The 19,583-nt window shown below is 33.3% G+C and overlaps 1 protein-coding gene across 2 annotated transcripts in view; it reads left to right on the top strand.

The window, feature by feature from the left end:
• The window catches only part of Lar (tyrosine-protein phosphatase Lar), a 457,256-nt gene that overhangs the window by 420,742 nt on the left and 16,931 nt on the right, over window positions 1-19,583 (top strand). For both annotated transcript variants that reach the window (XM_068762567.1, XM_068762566.1), the window contains exons 8-14: window positions 7,868-7,993; window positions 8,233-8,382; window positions 10,546-10,679; window positions 11,478-11,628; window positions 16,421-16,521; window positions 18,436-18,498; window positions 19,453-19,582. In XM_068762567.1, the coding sequence (XP_068618668.1) occupies window positions 7,868-7,993; window positions 8,233-8,382; window positions 10,546-10,679; window positions 11,478-11,628; window positions 16,421-16,521; window positions 18,436-18,498; window positions 19,453-19,582 (855 nt within the window). The remainder of the gene's footprint in view (window positions 1-7,867; window positions 7,994-8,232; window positions 8,383-10,545; window positions 10,680-11,477; window positions 11,629-16,420; window positions 16,522-18,435; window positions 18,499-19,452; window position 19,583) is intronic.

Raw genomic sequence — 19,583 nt, 5'->3', positions numbered from 1 at the left:
TCTCAACGCGCTGCACTTTAGAAATGACACGAAGTAATTTATCCATGAACATGACGATTATCCTCTTTTCGCGTAAACAGTGTCGTCGGTCGAATTAGATAAATAAGGCGATAATATTCATATATAACATAGGTTATATTACATAATATACATAGGTTAGCTGTATGTGTAGCAACTATATTATCGTCTCATTATAACAATTTTCATTGATAGTTTAAATTCAAAGTTATACGAAAGTGATACGACTTTTAATCGCGTTTCAAAATATTACATACTAGTATTTATTCGTTATTTTTTATTCTTCTTTTAAGGCAAATGTACGCCCACTGCAAGGCCTCATTATTTATTGTATTATTATTCGAGTGATGATCAGTGATAGATGCGTGACGTGCTATTTGCTATTTGATGTATTTGATGTTGTGCTGCTAGCCGGTCAAGGCTTTGTACAGCTTCATCGAAATTGAGCCCGTAGAAACAGAGGTCCACGAACTAAAAATTTTACACTGGGGATCGTACCTCAGTTACGGCGAAGACGTCTACACGCGGAGAACTATAACCGTATAGGTGCATAGTGTAATGAGTGGGGTATTGAGTATGTAGCACGAAACGAGGACTACTCGTCGGTCGGGAGAGACACGGGCCTCTCCGGACCGCCCTCGCCTGAACGCGTGTTAGGCAGACGCGGCCGCCGTGTCATGTGTAGGTGTAAGATGCGACGTGCAGAACCCTCACTTTATAGATGTAGTCGACATAGTTAAAATCGCAAAAAGTCGCTGAAACCCAATACCAGTCATCTTGGCGATTTTTGGAGGAGGTCTAAGACTTGCTGTGGCTGTCTAACGGTTAAAATGATGATGACGATGATGACATATTATTATTAAGTCAGACATTATTAAGTATCGATGTTTTTTTCTTCTATTCTTTGATCACATATTTATAAGTCATTATTTATTCTTTTTAATAAAAAGAGATGAATAGGTTGTAATAGGATTTCTAACTATGTAAAAGAGTGATAAATTATTTTTTATGCGATCATAATTCTTATTGAGTCGCTGGAAAACAGCTCGCCGTGACACGTGAGACGCGTAAGTGAAATTTATGCACGGCGACGTTATGATCGCTAAATAAAAAGCAATGAACATATGCCATAAATAGCCCGGAAAATATATTTGAAAGAGATATTTTAAGCTTGTGCCTCCACAAGTGCGTAAAAGAGACAGCAGAATAAAGGCTCCCCCACACAGACGCGTTATTATAGATCAATAATAGCGCATAAAATATTTTTCTTATGCACTATTGTATTATTTTCGGTAAATACAAGATTCCATTTTTTTATGTTGTAAATATAATTTTTTTGCTAAAAGGATGAAAGTCAGAAAATTCTACGAAATTTGTATGTACTTTATTAGTTTTACTATATAAATAATTTAGTTTTTAACTCTTTTGTAAAATCACTTGTTTCATTTTCGTTATTATTACAATCTAAAATGACGATATTTATATAAAAGTCACAAAAAAAATATTTCCTCTATTGAGAGCGATAAAACTTTAATGGAATTGTGGTTAACTGTTCAGCCCCCAATGTAACCAAGTAAATCGACAGAGAAAACATTGTCTAAAATCTCTTGATTTTACTAATAACTGAAGCTAACATAGACACGAGACGAGTCTACCTTTGACTTTGTCTACTCAACTGAATGGGTGATTATCTCCAGAAGGCTTTTATGAAAATGCGTTTAAACGACGGCGCGTCAGAGGCCAAGGTCGGTCGCACTCACACAAAGAGCTTTAATTTCAACTTGAATATTTAGTGAATTACAATATTAAGCAAAATTTAACAACGGTTAACACGAGAGGTTTTAGGATTATGAAGTGACAGCTTTCATATTCTTGTCTGTGATTTACAAACATGTGTCCGTGGTTATATAGATGTAGATGGAACAAGTGGAGTATTCACATAAATCGTAGTTATATACTTATAGTTTATTTGGTTGGTAAACAGTAGTTTCAAAATAATGAACTTATGCCGTTTTAAGGATCTATAATTGTCGTTGCAGGTCCTTGTTAGTCCGTGCGAACAGCGCGTTCGAATTTACTACTCTTCTCAAATTGCCGCTGAAATCAATATACACTATCAATTAGAAATTAATGGTAGCCATGAATAACTATTAGTTATGTATTGGACTAATTTATATTGTATCGTGGCTTAGATACACGATATGTTTAGGCCGTGTGCATACATACTCATATATATATATATATATATATATATATATATATATATATATATATATATATATATATATATATATATATACAATGGTATGTCTAAATATCTGCCATAACTTCCGCAATAACTTCGTATTTTTTTTATATTATTAACACAAGACAAACCAGGAATCCAACTGGTAGCAATGTACAGTCTGGCCGAAAGGGCATACCTAACATTCCAGTCATATTCGGTGTAGTACGATGCTGTAGAAGATCTAATAAGTATATCACCACGCCTCTGACATCTGTCACTTATAATGATATGTCATTTGTATAGCAATGGTTGTTTGCATCTATTTGGCAACAAAATCAAAGACCTGGGTAAACTTATTGAAACCGCCATATCCTTTCTATTTCATTAAAAAAGTCAAGGAAGAGATTATTTTATTGTCTCATTTCCTTGTCGTGTTTTCGCCATAAAGGTGTTTTTAACCATGGACTAGACATCCAACCTCCGTCAATGTCAGAAGTGTGACACCCTTTTTTATGGCTAATGTTTATTTACGTAAACAATTTTATTAATATTTTTATATATTTTTAATCATGCTAATAAATTGTTTTTATTACGTAAATAATAAACATGTTTGGAACTAGATATTTTAAGAAGACACCATAGTGCCTATTACTTTAAATACATATATTTTTATATTTACATTGTTAATTTGCAAGAGAAATTGGCTCTTATATGCCTATAATTATACTGTGTGATTGATTATAAATATAAAATCCTTAAAGAATTGAAATTATAACACTTTTTGCAGCAAAACAAAAGCTAAAACTTTTACACCTATTTTCTATCACTGATTAGAAAGTTTTCACTCTGAAATATGTAACGTTACTATATACACAGTACATATAGTAAACAATAATAAATTTTAATATGAATTAATCCAAATTTTGAAAACTCTTTATCTTATTATATTATCATTACATTATTTATTATTTCTCAAACAATTGATGTTTGAACAGGGTGTACCATACATTAATTGACAAGTAATGAACAATACATTCACCACATTAAAAAATTTATATCTGTAATCTATCACCCTCTACATTGCTCCTAAAAATGAACTGTTTTATCGCTAAGAGGAATTTCTTCCGGGCAATCTATATATATATAATCACATATATTATAGTGTAATCATTAAAATTTAGTAATTAAAGGTTTAAATAATTACGAAATTACTTTAGTTAATATAAATTACGTTTTTTGTTATTTTTAGTCAAAATCTATAATTTATTGTTACGTACAGCAAAATCTCGTTAGGCAGGCCTTCTTCGTGGGCGTTTTCACTATTCAAAGATAATAAGCAATAAGTACACACAATAATATAAATAATTCCAATAGATATCCATAGTAATATCCATTGTAAATGCCGTCAAATGGACTAATAAAAAAGTAAAATAGATCTTATTATTATTATCTAAATTTGTTGAATAATATCGCCGAAGGCTTTTACATAAGCCGCCTCCGCCGCGATCGGTGTTTTTGAGAACCTAAATTACAAAATAAAAAAATAACTCAATGAATAAAAAATATATTTAAATGTTGGCATTCCGTTCTATGGTAAAGGCCGCTTTTCGCATCTTTTTGTTTCGTCTTTCACTTTCGTTACAAACATTGTAATCGAGTAACACTTTTCAATGTGGAAAAACTTCATTTAATTATATTTTTATGTATATTTGTTTTTTTTTATATTTGACACTTGGGAACGTATCCCTTATAATCTCATATAAATCAGAATTCCGTATATTCACGTTTTCTATATTCGCGGCATATTTATGCATACATATTTATGCATACACGGCATATTTATATACCCCGCAAATAAAGAGTTTTTAATATACAACATTACTAAGGCACACAAAGATAAGACTTAAGTTTGGAGCTAGTCTAATGTGTGGGATATTTCATCTAGCGCAACGAGGCAAAGATACTATATAGCATATCAAACTAGTTTGGTTTATAATCTGATTAATCGATAATTTCTAGGTTCTTGATAATTATTGTCAAAGAAGGCATGGCAGGAAATGATCGTGGAACATTTACTTTTGTTTTTAGGTCAATCGAAAGAGATTTCGTTTAAATAATTCCGCTAATACTTTTTCAAGTTGTGATAAAACAAAAGTAAATTGCATCTCCCTTCATTACTTCTTCGCCCGTCAAAAATATTAAGCGACTGGAGAAACATTTTTCGCCTCGTCTAATTTTAATTAATCGCAAAAACAAAGTACGAAAACGCTTCGGAAGTTTTTCTGGAAAAGAATAATTTCGTTTAATACAACGAGCCGTTGCGTGTAATCGAAAAGAAAAAGCGGAATGACAACGGCCTTAAGTCGGAGCTCTGGTGCACCGATGCGGCCGTATGTAACTACAAGGAACCATATGTTTATATATATGATAGGATAATGTGTGATAAATAAAACTTATCAGAAAATCAATAGTTTCAGAAATAATAAACACGTAATATATAAGCGTAATAAAATAATCATTTACAAAATTCGTATTACATATCCGAAATAATTTTTGTTTTGCTATCTATCCCTGCAGACGTTGTGCTGCCAGAAGATGGCACATTCCAATAGAATAAATAAATTAATGTAACATGTTTTTCCATTAGTGACTTTATACAGGTGACTGGAAATATATTATGTTTGTTATCCCGTCTTTTTTTGTCCACTTTGCTTTAGTTGTACCGCCAGCAGTAGACAACCGAGCAGTACCAAATATGTTATTTATTGTTTTTGGTTCGTTGTACGTAGAATAAGCTCCGGTAACGAGAAGTCTTGAAGTGTTGTTTAATTATATTAATTATAATTTACAAAATTCTTAGAACAAAGACATAAATTCTTCGTCCTATGTCGGTAACTTCCGTAACGTCGGTTCTTTTACGGATGTCTTCATTTCTGATCGGACCTCTTAATGAAACTCTGATCATAGTTTTCTCCATTGCTCTATCGGTGACCTTCAGTATTTTTATAAGGCATATCATAAACGACCGCGTCTAGGCTTCATAAATTATCACAGAACTACGGCTTCTGTTACGTTACCTAAAAGGTCCGTTTCAAAAATATCACTTATAAAATAGACATAAATAATTAAATTCGATGAAATAAATTGTGTTATCGTTTCATTCCACAACACAAGCGCCGCTGTCGGCCTATAACTTGCATCGTCAATAAAGTAAATGTCAGTAAAAGATGAAGGCGACGTTGGTCCGCGAGGTCTTGTGATCTTATCCGAGCCGACGCCAAACGCTTCTGTCGCACCTTAATTAATACAGCGCGGTGTTTGGGAGCTTCTGTTTTAGGGGTTATTTGTTTTAAGTAATTAATATCCTTTTAAAAAGAAAGATTAAAGTGGTAATTAGGTGCTGTGCTTAAAAATCATGAATTTGTTATTCCTTTGCATTAAATTATTTTCGTCAAAATCCCTTGTGCACCTTGATCAATATATGAGTAGTCTTTTAGTTTGTAGCGGAGGTAAATAATAGATATTTTACAATTGAAATTAATTTCATTCAACACAAAAATCTATATATCATAAACGCTAATACGTGCTGGATTTATGTGGTAGATAAAAGTAATGTATCTTTTCTAAGAGAAAGTTTATGCCCTCGCAGCGAGCTCCTTGTAGAAAATAATCTAACCTCTTTTGTGTAACGTCTTCTAAATAAAAAAATTGCCAATTTTGAATGACATCAGCTATAAAGCAGCAAGACGTCACAAGAGTTCTTTTGTTTCCTTGTGTTTAAGTTAGGCCATTTTAATCTTATCTACATTTTTCGAGTGATTTTTTTAAATTGTTTGTATTATGTTAGTATGTATAGTGACCATGTAATTATGATAGGCAAGCGCAACATAGGACGTCCACCTACAAAGTCACGTCATACAGACGATCCTGTTAAGGTTATGGGAAGAGACTAGATGAAGGCGGATCCCAACTGGTTTTATTGGAAAACTGTGGTGGACGTTTATGTCCAGTAGTGGGCGTTCTACAGCTGAAGAGCGCTTTACAAACTACTATTCTCAGCATTAAGTACAAAACTAATATTAATTTCAGACTCGTTGGTACCGATGTACGTACCTACACAAACAGGGAAAAAGTGTCCATAATTTCTGTAAATAAAAAAGGGATAGGGTTACATTCACCCTCACGAGTAATTAACTAATGTACAAGATTCTAAATTCAAAGTAATAACCCGCGTCAATATAACGTACAGCGAGTAGTTTCAAAGTCCCCCCACACTTTGTGATTCATGCTATTTTTATACAAAAAGAGGCTCGATTAAATACTAGGTTTGTGCGGCGATCCGTAACGACCACGGGCCCGCGTACTCTAATTAACATAATGGGGACCGGGCAAATGTTTTCCACCTTTATCTTTTCTTACTCTGTGGCGCTTACAAAACGGGCACTTGAGCTGCTCCGGCCGACCGCCCGGTTAGCCGCAATATTTAACGGTGGCGGCGCCACGCTACGTGGTCGCGATCTTTACTTGAAAAAAAATAATAATTATGCAAATTGCTTTTCTTGAAAACGAACGTTGAACGATTCTGCAATGCGAAAGTTATTAATGTTTTCTTTATAGACCGTACACGTTTAAAAGCTTTATCGTGTTTTATGTTTGATTAGATCAGCCACCACTTAAATAAGTTTTTGCATACATAATTATATTTTTGTCGCACTTTGAAAAACAGATTCATTATGTTGAACTCAAAAGTTTTTGAAGTCTCTAAATAAAAACCAAATAGAAGGTTGAACAGGTCTAAACATTACGACATACTCTCGTAAAGCTACTTATGTATAAAAAGGACCTATACTCTATAACGAGATATTTGTTTTTATTACACTTAAATCAACTATTTTCGGTCAATTAATCATATAAACTGGCTTCAAAAGGTTTGAATGTATAGTTATTTAGCTGTCAATTGATGTACAACCCCTTTTTTATAATTATACTGGAATAGGCGTTTGTCTTCCATCTCATCTGATGGAAAGTGTAGATGAAGACGAAGGTGGTACACGCCCATCCTAAATTATTGGTTTTCAAGATAAGAGCGTAATGATAACTTAAAGTTTGTATTACTCATATATTATTAAACAAAATTATTTACAAACTTTACAAACTTTGTACTGCTAAAAGTGGTTGAACTGTCGCATTTTAATTAAAAAAAAATGTAACATATTTCATAGTGATCACTTTATACAGGTTGATTGTAAATGGGTAGAACAGAGTTGTCCCTTTAAAGCTTTTTAATATTCGAATTACTACATTTTTAATTTTTTTTTGTTGACTGTCGTCTGTCCCTACAGACTTAATGCTGTTAAAAGTTATCGGCCTGACGAATTCATACACTAAATTATTTTAAGGTTGATGGGAAATAGTTACACCTATTAAGTTTAAAAGATGCTTGCTGACAAATGAGCTAAATTTATCTCTATAAGAAGCTTTATACCTACGAACACTGCCTTTAAGAATCATCACCCATGCTGAAGGAGTGCCGCAAAACAAGACGAGAGAGAAAGAGATATTAATATTAATCAACATCCTTATCGTAATTTCTTAAACTATACTTGAGTTTATTGTCAACAGTGAGACGTGTGGCGCCGCAGTTTTCGATTCCCCCGCCTCCAAAAACGGAAGTCATGCTCGGCGGGAATCTAACACTTAAATGTGTCGCCTTCGGGTCACCAATGCCGACCGTCAAATGGAGAAAAGGTAATATTTCTTTTTGATAACGTATTTTTCACAATAATTGTATTTTATTACTTAATACAATAATGCATTTATTCCTTCGGCATTAAGTTTGTCATTATACATTATTTAAGAAGTGTATAAATAAATAAATACATTTTATACACCAGATTTAATAAAGCGTGTTCCTACAAAACTGTGTTTTACAAGGGCATTTTCCCTTTATATTCTAATTATATACATATGGTGTCCTTTTCACATAGGGCTTACAAAATGGTTGACGCCGGAGGATAACCCGCCTTTGGGAGTAAACACTCTCATTCTGGAAGACATCAGAGAATCGGCTAACTATACCTGTGAAGCTGCGAGTGTGCTTGGCGTCATCGAAGCTACAGCTGAGGTCAAAGTGCAATGTAAGTTTATCGATTAATGATAACTTAACCTTTTTTTTATTGAACCTATTTTGATTTTATAAAGATTAAGCCGTCAATCAGTTTATAATCTGGAATTATTTGTGCGAATCCATTCCGAACAGATTATGCCGGTTAATAACAATTACCAATATCCACTCGATCCAATAGTCAAACTACATTAGACCTGCATTAGACGTATAAACCCATACGGTTAGACGGCGATTTGCATACGCACCGATAATTACCTGAAGACGTGCTGTATGCTAATTATTAGTTAAATACATTATAGTTACTTGATCATTTAAATGCTAATTGAAATGCCATCTGACACCACGAATGGCGCGTTCGAAACATCGATAAGTAACGCGGCACGGGCGAGGAAATCTATACCGCAACAATAGCCCCCGCAGCGAACGTTGTTTATAGACTGTTAACAGTTCGTAGTTAACTGAAGGCTTCTATCTAGTCCCTTTCATTACAGGATAAAAGACCCGACGCGAAACGTTTTTTATTCACTTTACCGTCTCGGCATAGAAATTCAACACAATGAAAACCTTTTATAACAATGTGATATATAATAAATGGAACTGCAGTGGATAAATGTTTATTATAACTAATAACAGTTGCAGACGTCGTGGTCCAACGTGATTATTCACAAAATATTATCACTTTGTCTACTTAATTACGTTGTTCACGGCGAGGCTACGCTATTCGAAATCGAACTCAATTTAAGTTAACTACATGCGGTTATTTATTACAGCTGTGATAACAATCCCGTACTTTACATGTTTTGTGTATACATACTATATCGAGGATTGAAAATAAATACAGCGTTAATGAGTATATTGGAAACAAATTAAATATTATATACATATGACACATGGTGTGGCACTGTGATTACTTTTATGCTTATAACATGGTCGCTGTTGAGTGGACTTTACAGATTCAGTGCGTTTGAGGGGGCAGAGCATAGATGGTGCTTAATTTAGATTTATTGTCTAGCTGGTAGCTCGTAGACTCCTTCAGGAGCCTCCGCACGGGCCGCTGCATAGTAACTTGTTACATACAGTAAGCTGCCGTGCTCTTACCTCGCATAGGCGGCCGCTTCTTGGAATTACCTGGCAAAAAGGCACCCCAGAGGGGACCACGGCGTTGGGGTCACTCAGAACGCATCGGGTAGGCCAGCGCATCTTGTGTCCTGACTAATATTTTTAATATTATGTAATTCAGTGTCTCAATTTATTACAAAGAAAAAGAAATGTTGTTATTTCATAGTAACAAATTAATGTTAGTACATTTTCAATTATTCAAATCGTGTCGAGTCGCGCGGATTTCATAATAAATTACTATCATAATTCACAATTGAACGGGCCGCTCCAACTTTCTCTGCGCCCCAGAGACAAACGAATGTCATGTTGAATAGTGATTAATTATTATTTTATGATTTAATTTCAATCTTTACCCAGATCCGAGTTTGTTGTTGCAATAGACCAACTATTAAAACTTTCTGATAACTACATATATATAAAAATATATATTCACTTGTTTAGTCATCTCGGCTGTCATGAACCAGGTGCGCTAGGAATTTGTGAACATTTGCTAATATTGGACCAAATTAAAACAAATGTTTTACTAAATAAGAAAAGTTATTATATCATCATTTGTAAAGTATGATAAGTTCTTTGGAAGCAATGTTATATCACAAATCCCACGTATCAGATAAATTGTATATTTTTATTAATTAGTCGTACGAAAATTTTGACATTGTAAATTTGTTATTAAGTTATAACTGGCTAAGTTAAAATTCAAAGTTAATTTTCACACTCTATTGTCGTTTCCCTTACTGCTGTGGATCGTGGATCTTTTTGACAATGTCAACCAATTGTCTCTGTTGATTCCGTTCTGTTGCTTGATGTATTGTAATACTAATTGGTAGCTTTAGCGCCTGCGATCTGGTCTGACCACGGATTAGTACTTCGACCTCGTAAAACGTTTTAATTTGTTACAGGTTATAGTCATACGTTAATATCTCTTTAAAGTTCATTTAATATCTTGACGACTATCTGCAGCATTGTCAATACATTGCGCCAGCATTTCAAAGATGTCTATTTTCTCCGAAGACATGATAATGACTTAATTTACTAACGATCGTTGTTTTTGCAGCATTACCGGGCGCACCAACTGAAGTCAGAGCATCGGAGATCACAGCTACAACGGTTCGTTTGGCGTGGACCTACGGCGGACCCGAGGAACCCCAATATTACGTCATACAGTATAAACCTAAATATGCAAATCAAGTGAGTTGTAGTAACTTTCACATGAATAATTGGAACAAATATCAGAATCATACACATACACCATTGTTATATTATCATTTTTATTATTAATACTTTTTTGTATACCATAGACCAGCGTTCCCCCAAACTTTTTTGTGTCGTAGACCCCTTGCCATGTTTTTCAGTGTTTGATAGACTCCTTACTTACCTGATATTGATTTCCTGTAAATTTCTAACTGTAGTGAAGTTTAGTGTTAAAAACTTAAAATAAAAACGCATGTTAATTTATACATTTATTAATTGAATTTAAATTAAAACTACTCAAAATAAAATTTTGTATCTGTTATGTAAAATATACGTAACATTAAATAAACATAAAATAAACTATAAATAAAATAATATAAGCAATAAGTCAATATTTTCAGTGTGAAGGATGAACCTGATGCTTTAATAATAAATTATCATGGACCCCAAATTTTTTTTCGCTGTCGTAGACCGCTTGCAGGTTGTCATAGACTCCTAGGGGTCGATATAGACCACTTTGGGAATCACTGCCATAGACCATAAATAGAGGAGAAAAAAGAAACAATTCATATGGTACACTCGGCGGTCTTATAACTCGATATTTACCAGACAATAGTTAATCTAAGCTGCAGTAATAAATATTTACACTTTAGATTAGTCTTTTTTTTAATCTTTTGTTTTATGTGTTCCTTCTTAAAACAATTTTATACTTCATATCCTAAAACTATATAAGTTGTTATTAAACATGGTCCGGTAAACGGGATAATAATTAATCCTTTTGACAATAATTTACAGGCCTTTAGCGAGATCTCCGGAGTTATCACTCAGTACTACTCGGTGACAAATCTTTCCCCTTACACCGAATATGAAATGTACGTAATCGCAGTGAACAACATCGGTAGAGGCGCACCTTCATCGCCTGCGGTCATCACGACGGGAGAAACAGGTGAAATTCATTTGATTTAATACTAACATAGAATAAATTTGATACAGGGCAATCTAATTTTAAATTTATAAAAGAAATTAAATAATAATTATTAATTATAAACACTAGATATTTTACCTCTCAATGCTTTAAGAAATTCTACGACCAATGTGTACCAGATATTACCAGTAATGAATTACGGCAGTGAAACGTGGTCAGCGATTTCGGGCAAGCTCACAGTTGCTACGAGATCGAAGAAATGTATATATCTGTAGGTAAACGAAAATAACTGAAATAACTCAGCGGATGTGAAAGTTTAGATAGTAGTGGTAGGCAAGCCACATAGTGCACCGGACAGATGATCGAGAGCTTGAGGCTTGTAAATGAAGACCAAGCCTGCTAAAACTCGTCGTACGACGCCGGTCCCAGGCCGCTTCCGTCCGGTGATATTGGAAATATATATAAGACAGATCTATATTCTGCAGCGGACGTAGACTGCAATAATGATGATTTAAAAAAAAAACGTTATTGTAAAAGCGTTTCTAATTTAATATGCATGTGTATTACTTAATTAAATAACTTGAGATATATTGAATTTATGATATTGTTTAAATGATTTCAAATTTCATCGATACATACGCTTCTTCCAGTTTTATTGGTCGCTTCGAGATTACCGTCTAGACATTATTTCATCGCTTCAAGTTATTTCTATGTATCTTTTGCTTTATAAGCTGAACTATGAGTTTTAAGGTGTTTTCTTTGGTCGTTTTTTCATGCCAACGTTATATGCTACGTGGCATCGGCTGCTTAATGTAAGTTCGGTTTTGAACTGAATTTCCGTGTTTTTCATTTTGTACTTTTTATTTGTTTGCACTTTTTGTGGTAGTTTTAGAGGATTGGTTTTTGCTCTCCTCATGCACCATTTCTTTTATAGGGTTAACTCCGACAATAAAGTATTATTTATGACACACGTGATTTCTGTTTTCATTTGCACCAAGTATATTTATAGATGTATTTGGATTATCGGTGGAGGGATTTTGCTTATTAAAAGTGTTTTCTTCTTGCACGCATTACAGTGGATTCGTTATATGGAGGCGCCAGTAAGTATTAAAATACGAAAATTGTGTGATAGTTATAACTATTGTAAATCAGTTCTCAAGTGTAGTAAAATGCAAATTTCTAGATTCATATTTATTTGTACTTTTTACATGTAAAGGAAGCACTCCTTTACATGTAAAAAGGAAGTAATCATTATGTTAATTTATGAAAAAAATTAAAATACTTTGTGCTTTGATAATTTTTTAGCAATTTATACATCGGGATATTTATTATTTGATAAACAAAGGAAAGGAAGAGGAAAGGAAATTAACTTTTTGGAAAATTATTTCATCTGAATGTCCTCCACATCTTCGGGAACATTTCACTATTGAAAGCGCCGTAATTTCTTCTCGAATGTTTTGCTTAAATTTAGCAAGTGTTTTAAGCGATTTAAAGAAGCCTACTCTTTTAGAGGAGGTTTTAGAAAAAAAATGCGGCGAATTTGGACTTTGTGGTGACCACTCAATATGGGCGACTCTTTGATATTTTATATATATATATGTTTCTTGGGAACATTTCTCGTACCACCTCTGTGCTGATGAGTGACCCATATTGAAATGAAGTCGAGTTGTACTAACAGAGCTCTTCAAGCTTTGCAAGAAGTTATTTAAATAATAAAAATGACTATAATACCCTTTTAAAAATCCAATACATAATAAGTGATATAAAATGCATGCACATGACGTACTATTTTTACAAGCGTAAATAAAAACCTTCGAGTTTTCGTCGTTAATATTTTTCATATTAACATAAAAAACGTACCCTACAATTATACGGCGCATTACACAGCAATTGCTGTATTCCATGACGGCCATTTCGTCGTCCGTAATCAGCTTATGCAAACACAATTAACACAAAATTTCGTGCATGTTTTTATTATATTTAATCGCTACGTGATTACTGTGTTTAAAGAAAATTGTCCTCTGAACTATTTACAATGACGTGTGTAATATATATATATATATATATATAGATATATATATATATATATATATATCTCATACAAGTCAAACTGAGACAAACGACTCATAGGAATCCTACAAACTAACAACAATACTTGTATGTCTAACGTCATACCATGTCTACTGTCTTATTAGGTTCCAAAATTTTGTTTATGCCGTAGTGAGTTACTTCAGACGTCATAGAGTCTAAAAAAATTATAAAAAAATAATGTTTTATTGATAATCATCACTATTTGATGCTTATTAAAAATAAAGCTGTTTTTAGTCGATCTTCCAAAAATAAAGCTAAAAGGTTTTCTTCAATTTACTTATGTAATTACTTAAAATGTACACAAGAACATATGCCTAAAATAAACATTAGACAAGTAACAAATATATTTAAAAAGTAAATTATAAATGTTTTCAATCCTCTTTATAATTCAATACGTCGCCTGTTCTTTTGACAAACAATTTTTCTTAAGATGTCAATTTAGCTCGTTTTTCTGTTTGTTATTTTCTGCTAAAGGAGCAATCGGATATTGCCTTTCATAGCGTACTGTAAACAGAGAAAATTACGAACTTGAAGGAAAATATTTTTTCTGGTATTAGTGGTAACTATCGTGGGTATACAGGATTATAACTTTTACTTAGGACCCACAATTTATGTTTATTTTTTGCGATTCTACCATATTATTACAAATAAAAGAAATTGCTTAGTGTCGTGAAGTTTTACTTTTTAAGTTTTAAAAACACCAAAATTTAAAATAAATATAAATTTATAATTCACTTATTGGGCCTATTCTATTGGTTCAGCTACCGCTTATTCGGTATTCTTATACCGTATTTCACAAAGGTTTTCTTTAATTTTTTGTAATAAATGAATTGGTGCAAAACTTGATATTGACGATGCTCAAACAATTTCACAAATGCCATAGTTAAATATTTGTTTTTTCTTTTGATTGACTGCAATGACGGGTTGTCCTGAGAAAGAACAACTCTGCTGCGTAGACGTTGTTCGCGATTTATTCACCAAACGACAGGCAAACAAATGCTAGTGTACTACTTTGGTGTTACTGTTTTCAACAGTAATTGTTTTATAATAGCGCCTGTCGGACCAAAGAATAAGGAAATCATCTTTTTTTCTACATTTCCTATTCTCTTTATCTTTGTCGGCAAAACACAAGCTGTGAAGATTTCCCTTGAACTCGTTGACCCAGTTGTAAATAGTAGAACGAAATGGAGTTTCATTACCAAAAGCTAATCAAAGCATATCGGAACTTTATCGCTGACTAACTCCGTATGCAAATCTTTAATAATCATGTAACAAACCTAGAAAGATTTGTTAAATACCGCCAATTTATGAAATTAAACGATAGAAATTCTCTTTTATATTTTTACATATTTTTAATAACATTTTTGTTCTGGCCACTTCTAACAAATTATCATTGTTACTATACTGCTTTCTACATATAATTGTTATATAATATATTTATTACTTAATTTTTTTAATTATATTATTATTCTGTACTGTACAGGTTGATTGGTTATAGGTGTAAAAGGTTTGAAGCTTTTTGCCGACTAATGACCTATACATCCCGCAAAAGCTTTTACTTTTGTGTTGAATACATGTATCAACCTGTATATTAATGATTACACGGTGTCCATTATCCTTTACAAAATAGATTTCTAGTGTTTATAGATAGCAATGATTAAAACCCGCAGTGTTATTAATAAATGTCTGAGAAAACACTCTGGAGCACATAATAAAAAATATAACTAACCATATGCAATATAAACTTATAAGTAATAATTTTAATATAAAAGCAACACTGGTTAAAGTTAAATCAAAGCACCGACCTCGTGAATTCAACGGAGCGGAGAGCCGTTTCATTCCTCCAGATTGTCCGAGGACGTTTCCTCTCTGCGCTTCGAATAAAAAAAGAGACTTTGTGGATCGTCGTCGGCCCGTGTACTGGGATTATGGCCTTTTAATAAAACAACACTGTTTTCTTTCTCCGGGATCACCAGTGCAATGAGGCAGCTTATTCATTGAGTGACACCCTGTTTTACGTGACGACGTCCGCAATTACTAGCCCCATTAACAATTCCTTTGTACTTCCTTCATATTATTTTTATTTCCATTCCGCACTCAATTGAGATGAAACGGGCCAACTTAATTTAATGTCGCGTCGTTTCTGTATTATTTCCTTTGTTACGGCTCTTTATGGCATTTACCTCAAATAAATATTTAGACGAAGGTCCCTATAAGTATTGCTGGCATAACAAATTTAGCCTAGAGTAGTTTTCGGAACTCTATTACGTAACAGTTACGGGGAAGTCCCTAATTGTATTTTAAACCAGTTAAGCTGTTAACATGAACACGTTGTTGTTTTTAAATTATCTTTGTTAATTCTGAATGATCTTTTCGACCTTTGATGAACTTTACAAAAATAATTTAACCGCTGTCCGGGGATGAAACGATATCGTATTATGTATGCAATAATGATAGGAATTACATTAACTCTTATAAAAAATTTCGAAAGTAATAATACCACGAATCGGCAAGCACAGTGTAGAATGTTCACCCATAAGGTGATAAGATGACCTTGTTTAGTTTTTCTTTGAAGTCTCTAAGGAAAGCCAGTCATGAACGTCTTTCGGTTGAAATGATGATGATAAATGATAATGTGTATATACGTTCTTTTAAATATTAAAGACATTTTATGGTTTCGTTCAACTCTTCTATTTTTAACATGTGCTTAATTATCACACAGAACCGGGTTCAGCGCCAAGGAACGTGCAAGTCCGTCCGCTCAGCTCTAGCACTATGGTCATACAATGGGAGGAGCCCGAGACTCCAAACGGTCAAGTTACGGTAAGTCACGACAAAATCATTTTAATTAATAAAACATATAATGTTTTATCTTTTAAGGACATAGGTCAAAGGGTCTAGACAACAACTACTAACCTATTTTGCGTTAAACTACCCACAGAATTGCGATGTTACTTTGATTAGTGGTAATGCACAAAAATTGTGAATTATATAAGATTGTATATCCCGGAAACCGAACCTGCGACCTACGATCACAAGTCTTCCGCTCTTGCATTACTCAAGGCATTTACCGGTCTGTAGCGCTTTGGCAGAGATTTGAAGTAAAATAATGTACCAACTAATGTACATTTGAGTAAAACTTCCAAATTGTATTGTTAATATGCATAAATTTTAGCTGTACTCATAACAAAAATTGTATAAGAAAAATTGTAAATAATGATACTACTCTCTCGTGACTCGCAGCTGAAAGCAGAAAGATCTGTATCAAAAAGCGGCAACCCTCTCCTATCTGCGCACAGTAAAAGCGAAAAAATATTGTAAAAAAAAGACCAGCGATGCAAATTATAATTAATAAAAAATCTATATATAGTTTTTTTAATTGGTTTTGTCAGTTGTATGGAATAAGTAATTTTTTTGAATTCTTCTCTCCGTGGGAACCTCACCCCTACCTTATTAAGGAAAATATAAAAATTGCCTGATCTTTATTTCCATTTACACAGACTAACATAAACTTTTATTTTCCGTTACTACGCGCTTTCTGGAACCGTTGTCAATGTTGGTTAATTCGAACACTCTGTGACCGCTTCACTTCAATACAAAATTTGGGCAACGAAAATACATTTTAAAAGCCTCGTGAATTAATGCTCCGACCCAAATTTAATTATAAACAATTTAAAAAGGTAATTAATCCTCTTTATTAAGTTTGTCTCGAATTTGAATTCTTGTCAAACAGCGTACTTAATATTTAAGTTGTCGGCGAAGCGTTAAGTAGGCTTCATTAGTATCAGAAGCGTTCCCACGGTTTCTTATCCTCCTATACTATATACGTAGTATACAACTTTTGTATTCACGTTCTCACGAGGACGACTCTTTTTGATAAACTTAATTGAATCTTAAAACGTAATTGACTTTATTTTATATACAAGATGATTGTTTATAGGTGTAACTTTAAAGGGGTGAATAAATAGCTCATTTGTCAGCAAAAACCTATTACAAAAGCTTGTACACTCATCTTCAGGTTGATCGAACCTATATAAAGTTATCACAATGAAATATTAAGAAAACGCCTTTTCATTTCTGAATCCATTGATTTTTAGATGGGGAGTACCATACAGTGGTCTACATTCATAAGTTATACATTCACACCTTTAACCTTCTATAATTACAACCAATCATCCTGTATATTATCTAGTTCACTTTCAGTTATTACTTTAATAGATTATCTATCGAGACGTTAGCTCGTTTAATAATTGTCAAAAAAATAAAAGAAAAATAGTATTTGTTTTAGCCAAACATGTAACGATTTTAAGACTACCTATATTCCAGAATAAAAAATAACCTCATTGGTCCAACGCAGCGTGAAATGTGTGACAAGGGTCAGAATTCGTTACATCACTTGACATCATTATATACACTATGTTATATAATTCGCTTTGATATCTAATCCTAAAATTCATCGGTCAAATCTCATCTCGAGTTTCAAGAAAATGTTGAAATATATTTTATATTATGATTCACGTAGTAGTGAAAATTTGGTCAAGAATGAGATCTGTAGACGGACTAAAGTAATCCGCATAGTCCAGAGGATTTATAAGTGGATATCCCAGTGGGCAGCATGAGGGATGTCAAGTTCATCAAAGGACGTCCACGGCTCAAATAATGATAGCGATGATGAATATTGTTGCCCATGTTAAGTGTGTTTGGTGAAAACTTTTAACAAAAATGTATTTGCTGCAGGGCTATAAAATCTATTACACCACGGATCCGTCGCAACCTCTGCAGTCGTGGAATTCTCAGATGGTGAGTTACAGATATACTTTTTTCTATTACGGTTTTCGTTTTACATTAGGACGGAAACATTATCGCAGGTTGATAGTTCCAAATTTTGTACATTATAAATGATGGAGCCACATGTTTTGTTTACATACAATAAATTTCGACTAATGATAATATGATCGTCGTGTTACAAGCAAGATGCGGCTTGCAAATCTGTTTTTTTATGTATATTATTTCAAATATTACTTCTCGCAAAATAAATTGTCATAGATTTATTTTTTTACTTAACAGAGATACTGGGTATTAAATTTTAATATATTAGAATAATATAGTTATATACAATTTCAAATTATTTCTCTTGTCAACAAACGGAACTTTCAAATGTTTTTATTATTATGGTAAATAATATATTAATTTTCATTTGAAATGTCTGTAAATTTCTAAAGAATGTTAAAATATATGCAACGAATACGGTCACAGTTGTTTAATTCAATGCATAAATAATGTCAAAAATTAAAACGTAATTTTTATTTGGTTTTTCATGCCTTGCGTCACCGTTACGTAACGCTTGTGGTCCCTTTAATAAAAAGATGGTAGAATGCTGTTGTCATTTATTTACTTACAATAAAGAGTAGTACATCATGGATGGTCATGAAAATAATTATCAACAATTAACAATTAACTTCAAATAGAGGTATTATCGCAATTAGTGATTTTTTTTAACTATTGGTGCAACGTTAATAAAAATAGAATTACTCGTCTGATTTGCTGTCAGTGGGCACATCGGTCTTGTAAATTAAAGGTTCTCGAGTGGCAACGGCTAACTGGTACAGGCAGCGTGGGTAGAACCTAAATGTACGGATAACAGAGCCCTGTGTTTTGAAGTGGGCGTTTATCGGCTGACATAATAATTATTAAAATGATAATAACAGGTCAATGGCCTTATTCATTTCATGACACTGGAACCGTTTCCCACAGCTGGACAACAGCCACTTGACAACCATCAACGAGTTGACCCCACACACAGTATACACCATACGCGTGCAGGCGCTCACATCCGTCGGTCTCGGACCAGTATCGGCTCCAGTACAAGTCAAGACTCAACAAGG

This window comes from Battus philenor, unplaced genomic scaffold (genome assembly GCF_028537555.1).
Source record: "Battus philenor isolate CCGP_79_NKW_IND1 unplaced genomic scaffold, ilBatPhil1.0.hap1 SCAF_16, whole genome shotgun sequence".
Classification (NCBI taxonomy): domain Eukaryota; kingdom Metazoa; phylum Arthropoda; class Insecta; order Lepidoptera; family Papilionidae; genus Battus; species Battus philenor.
Note: the sequence above shows the minus strand (reverse complement) of the source record. Positions and strands in the feature narration are given on the sequence as shown.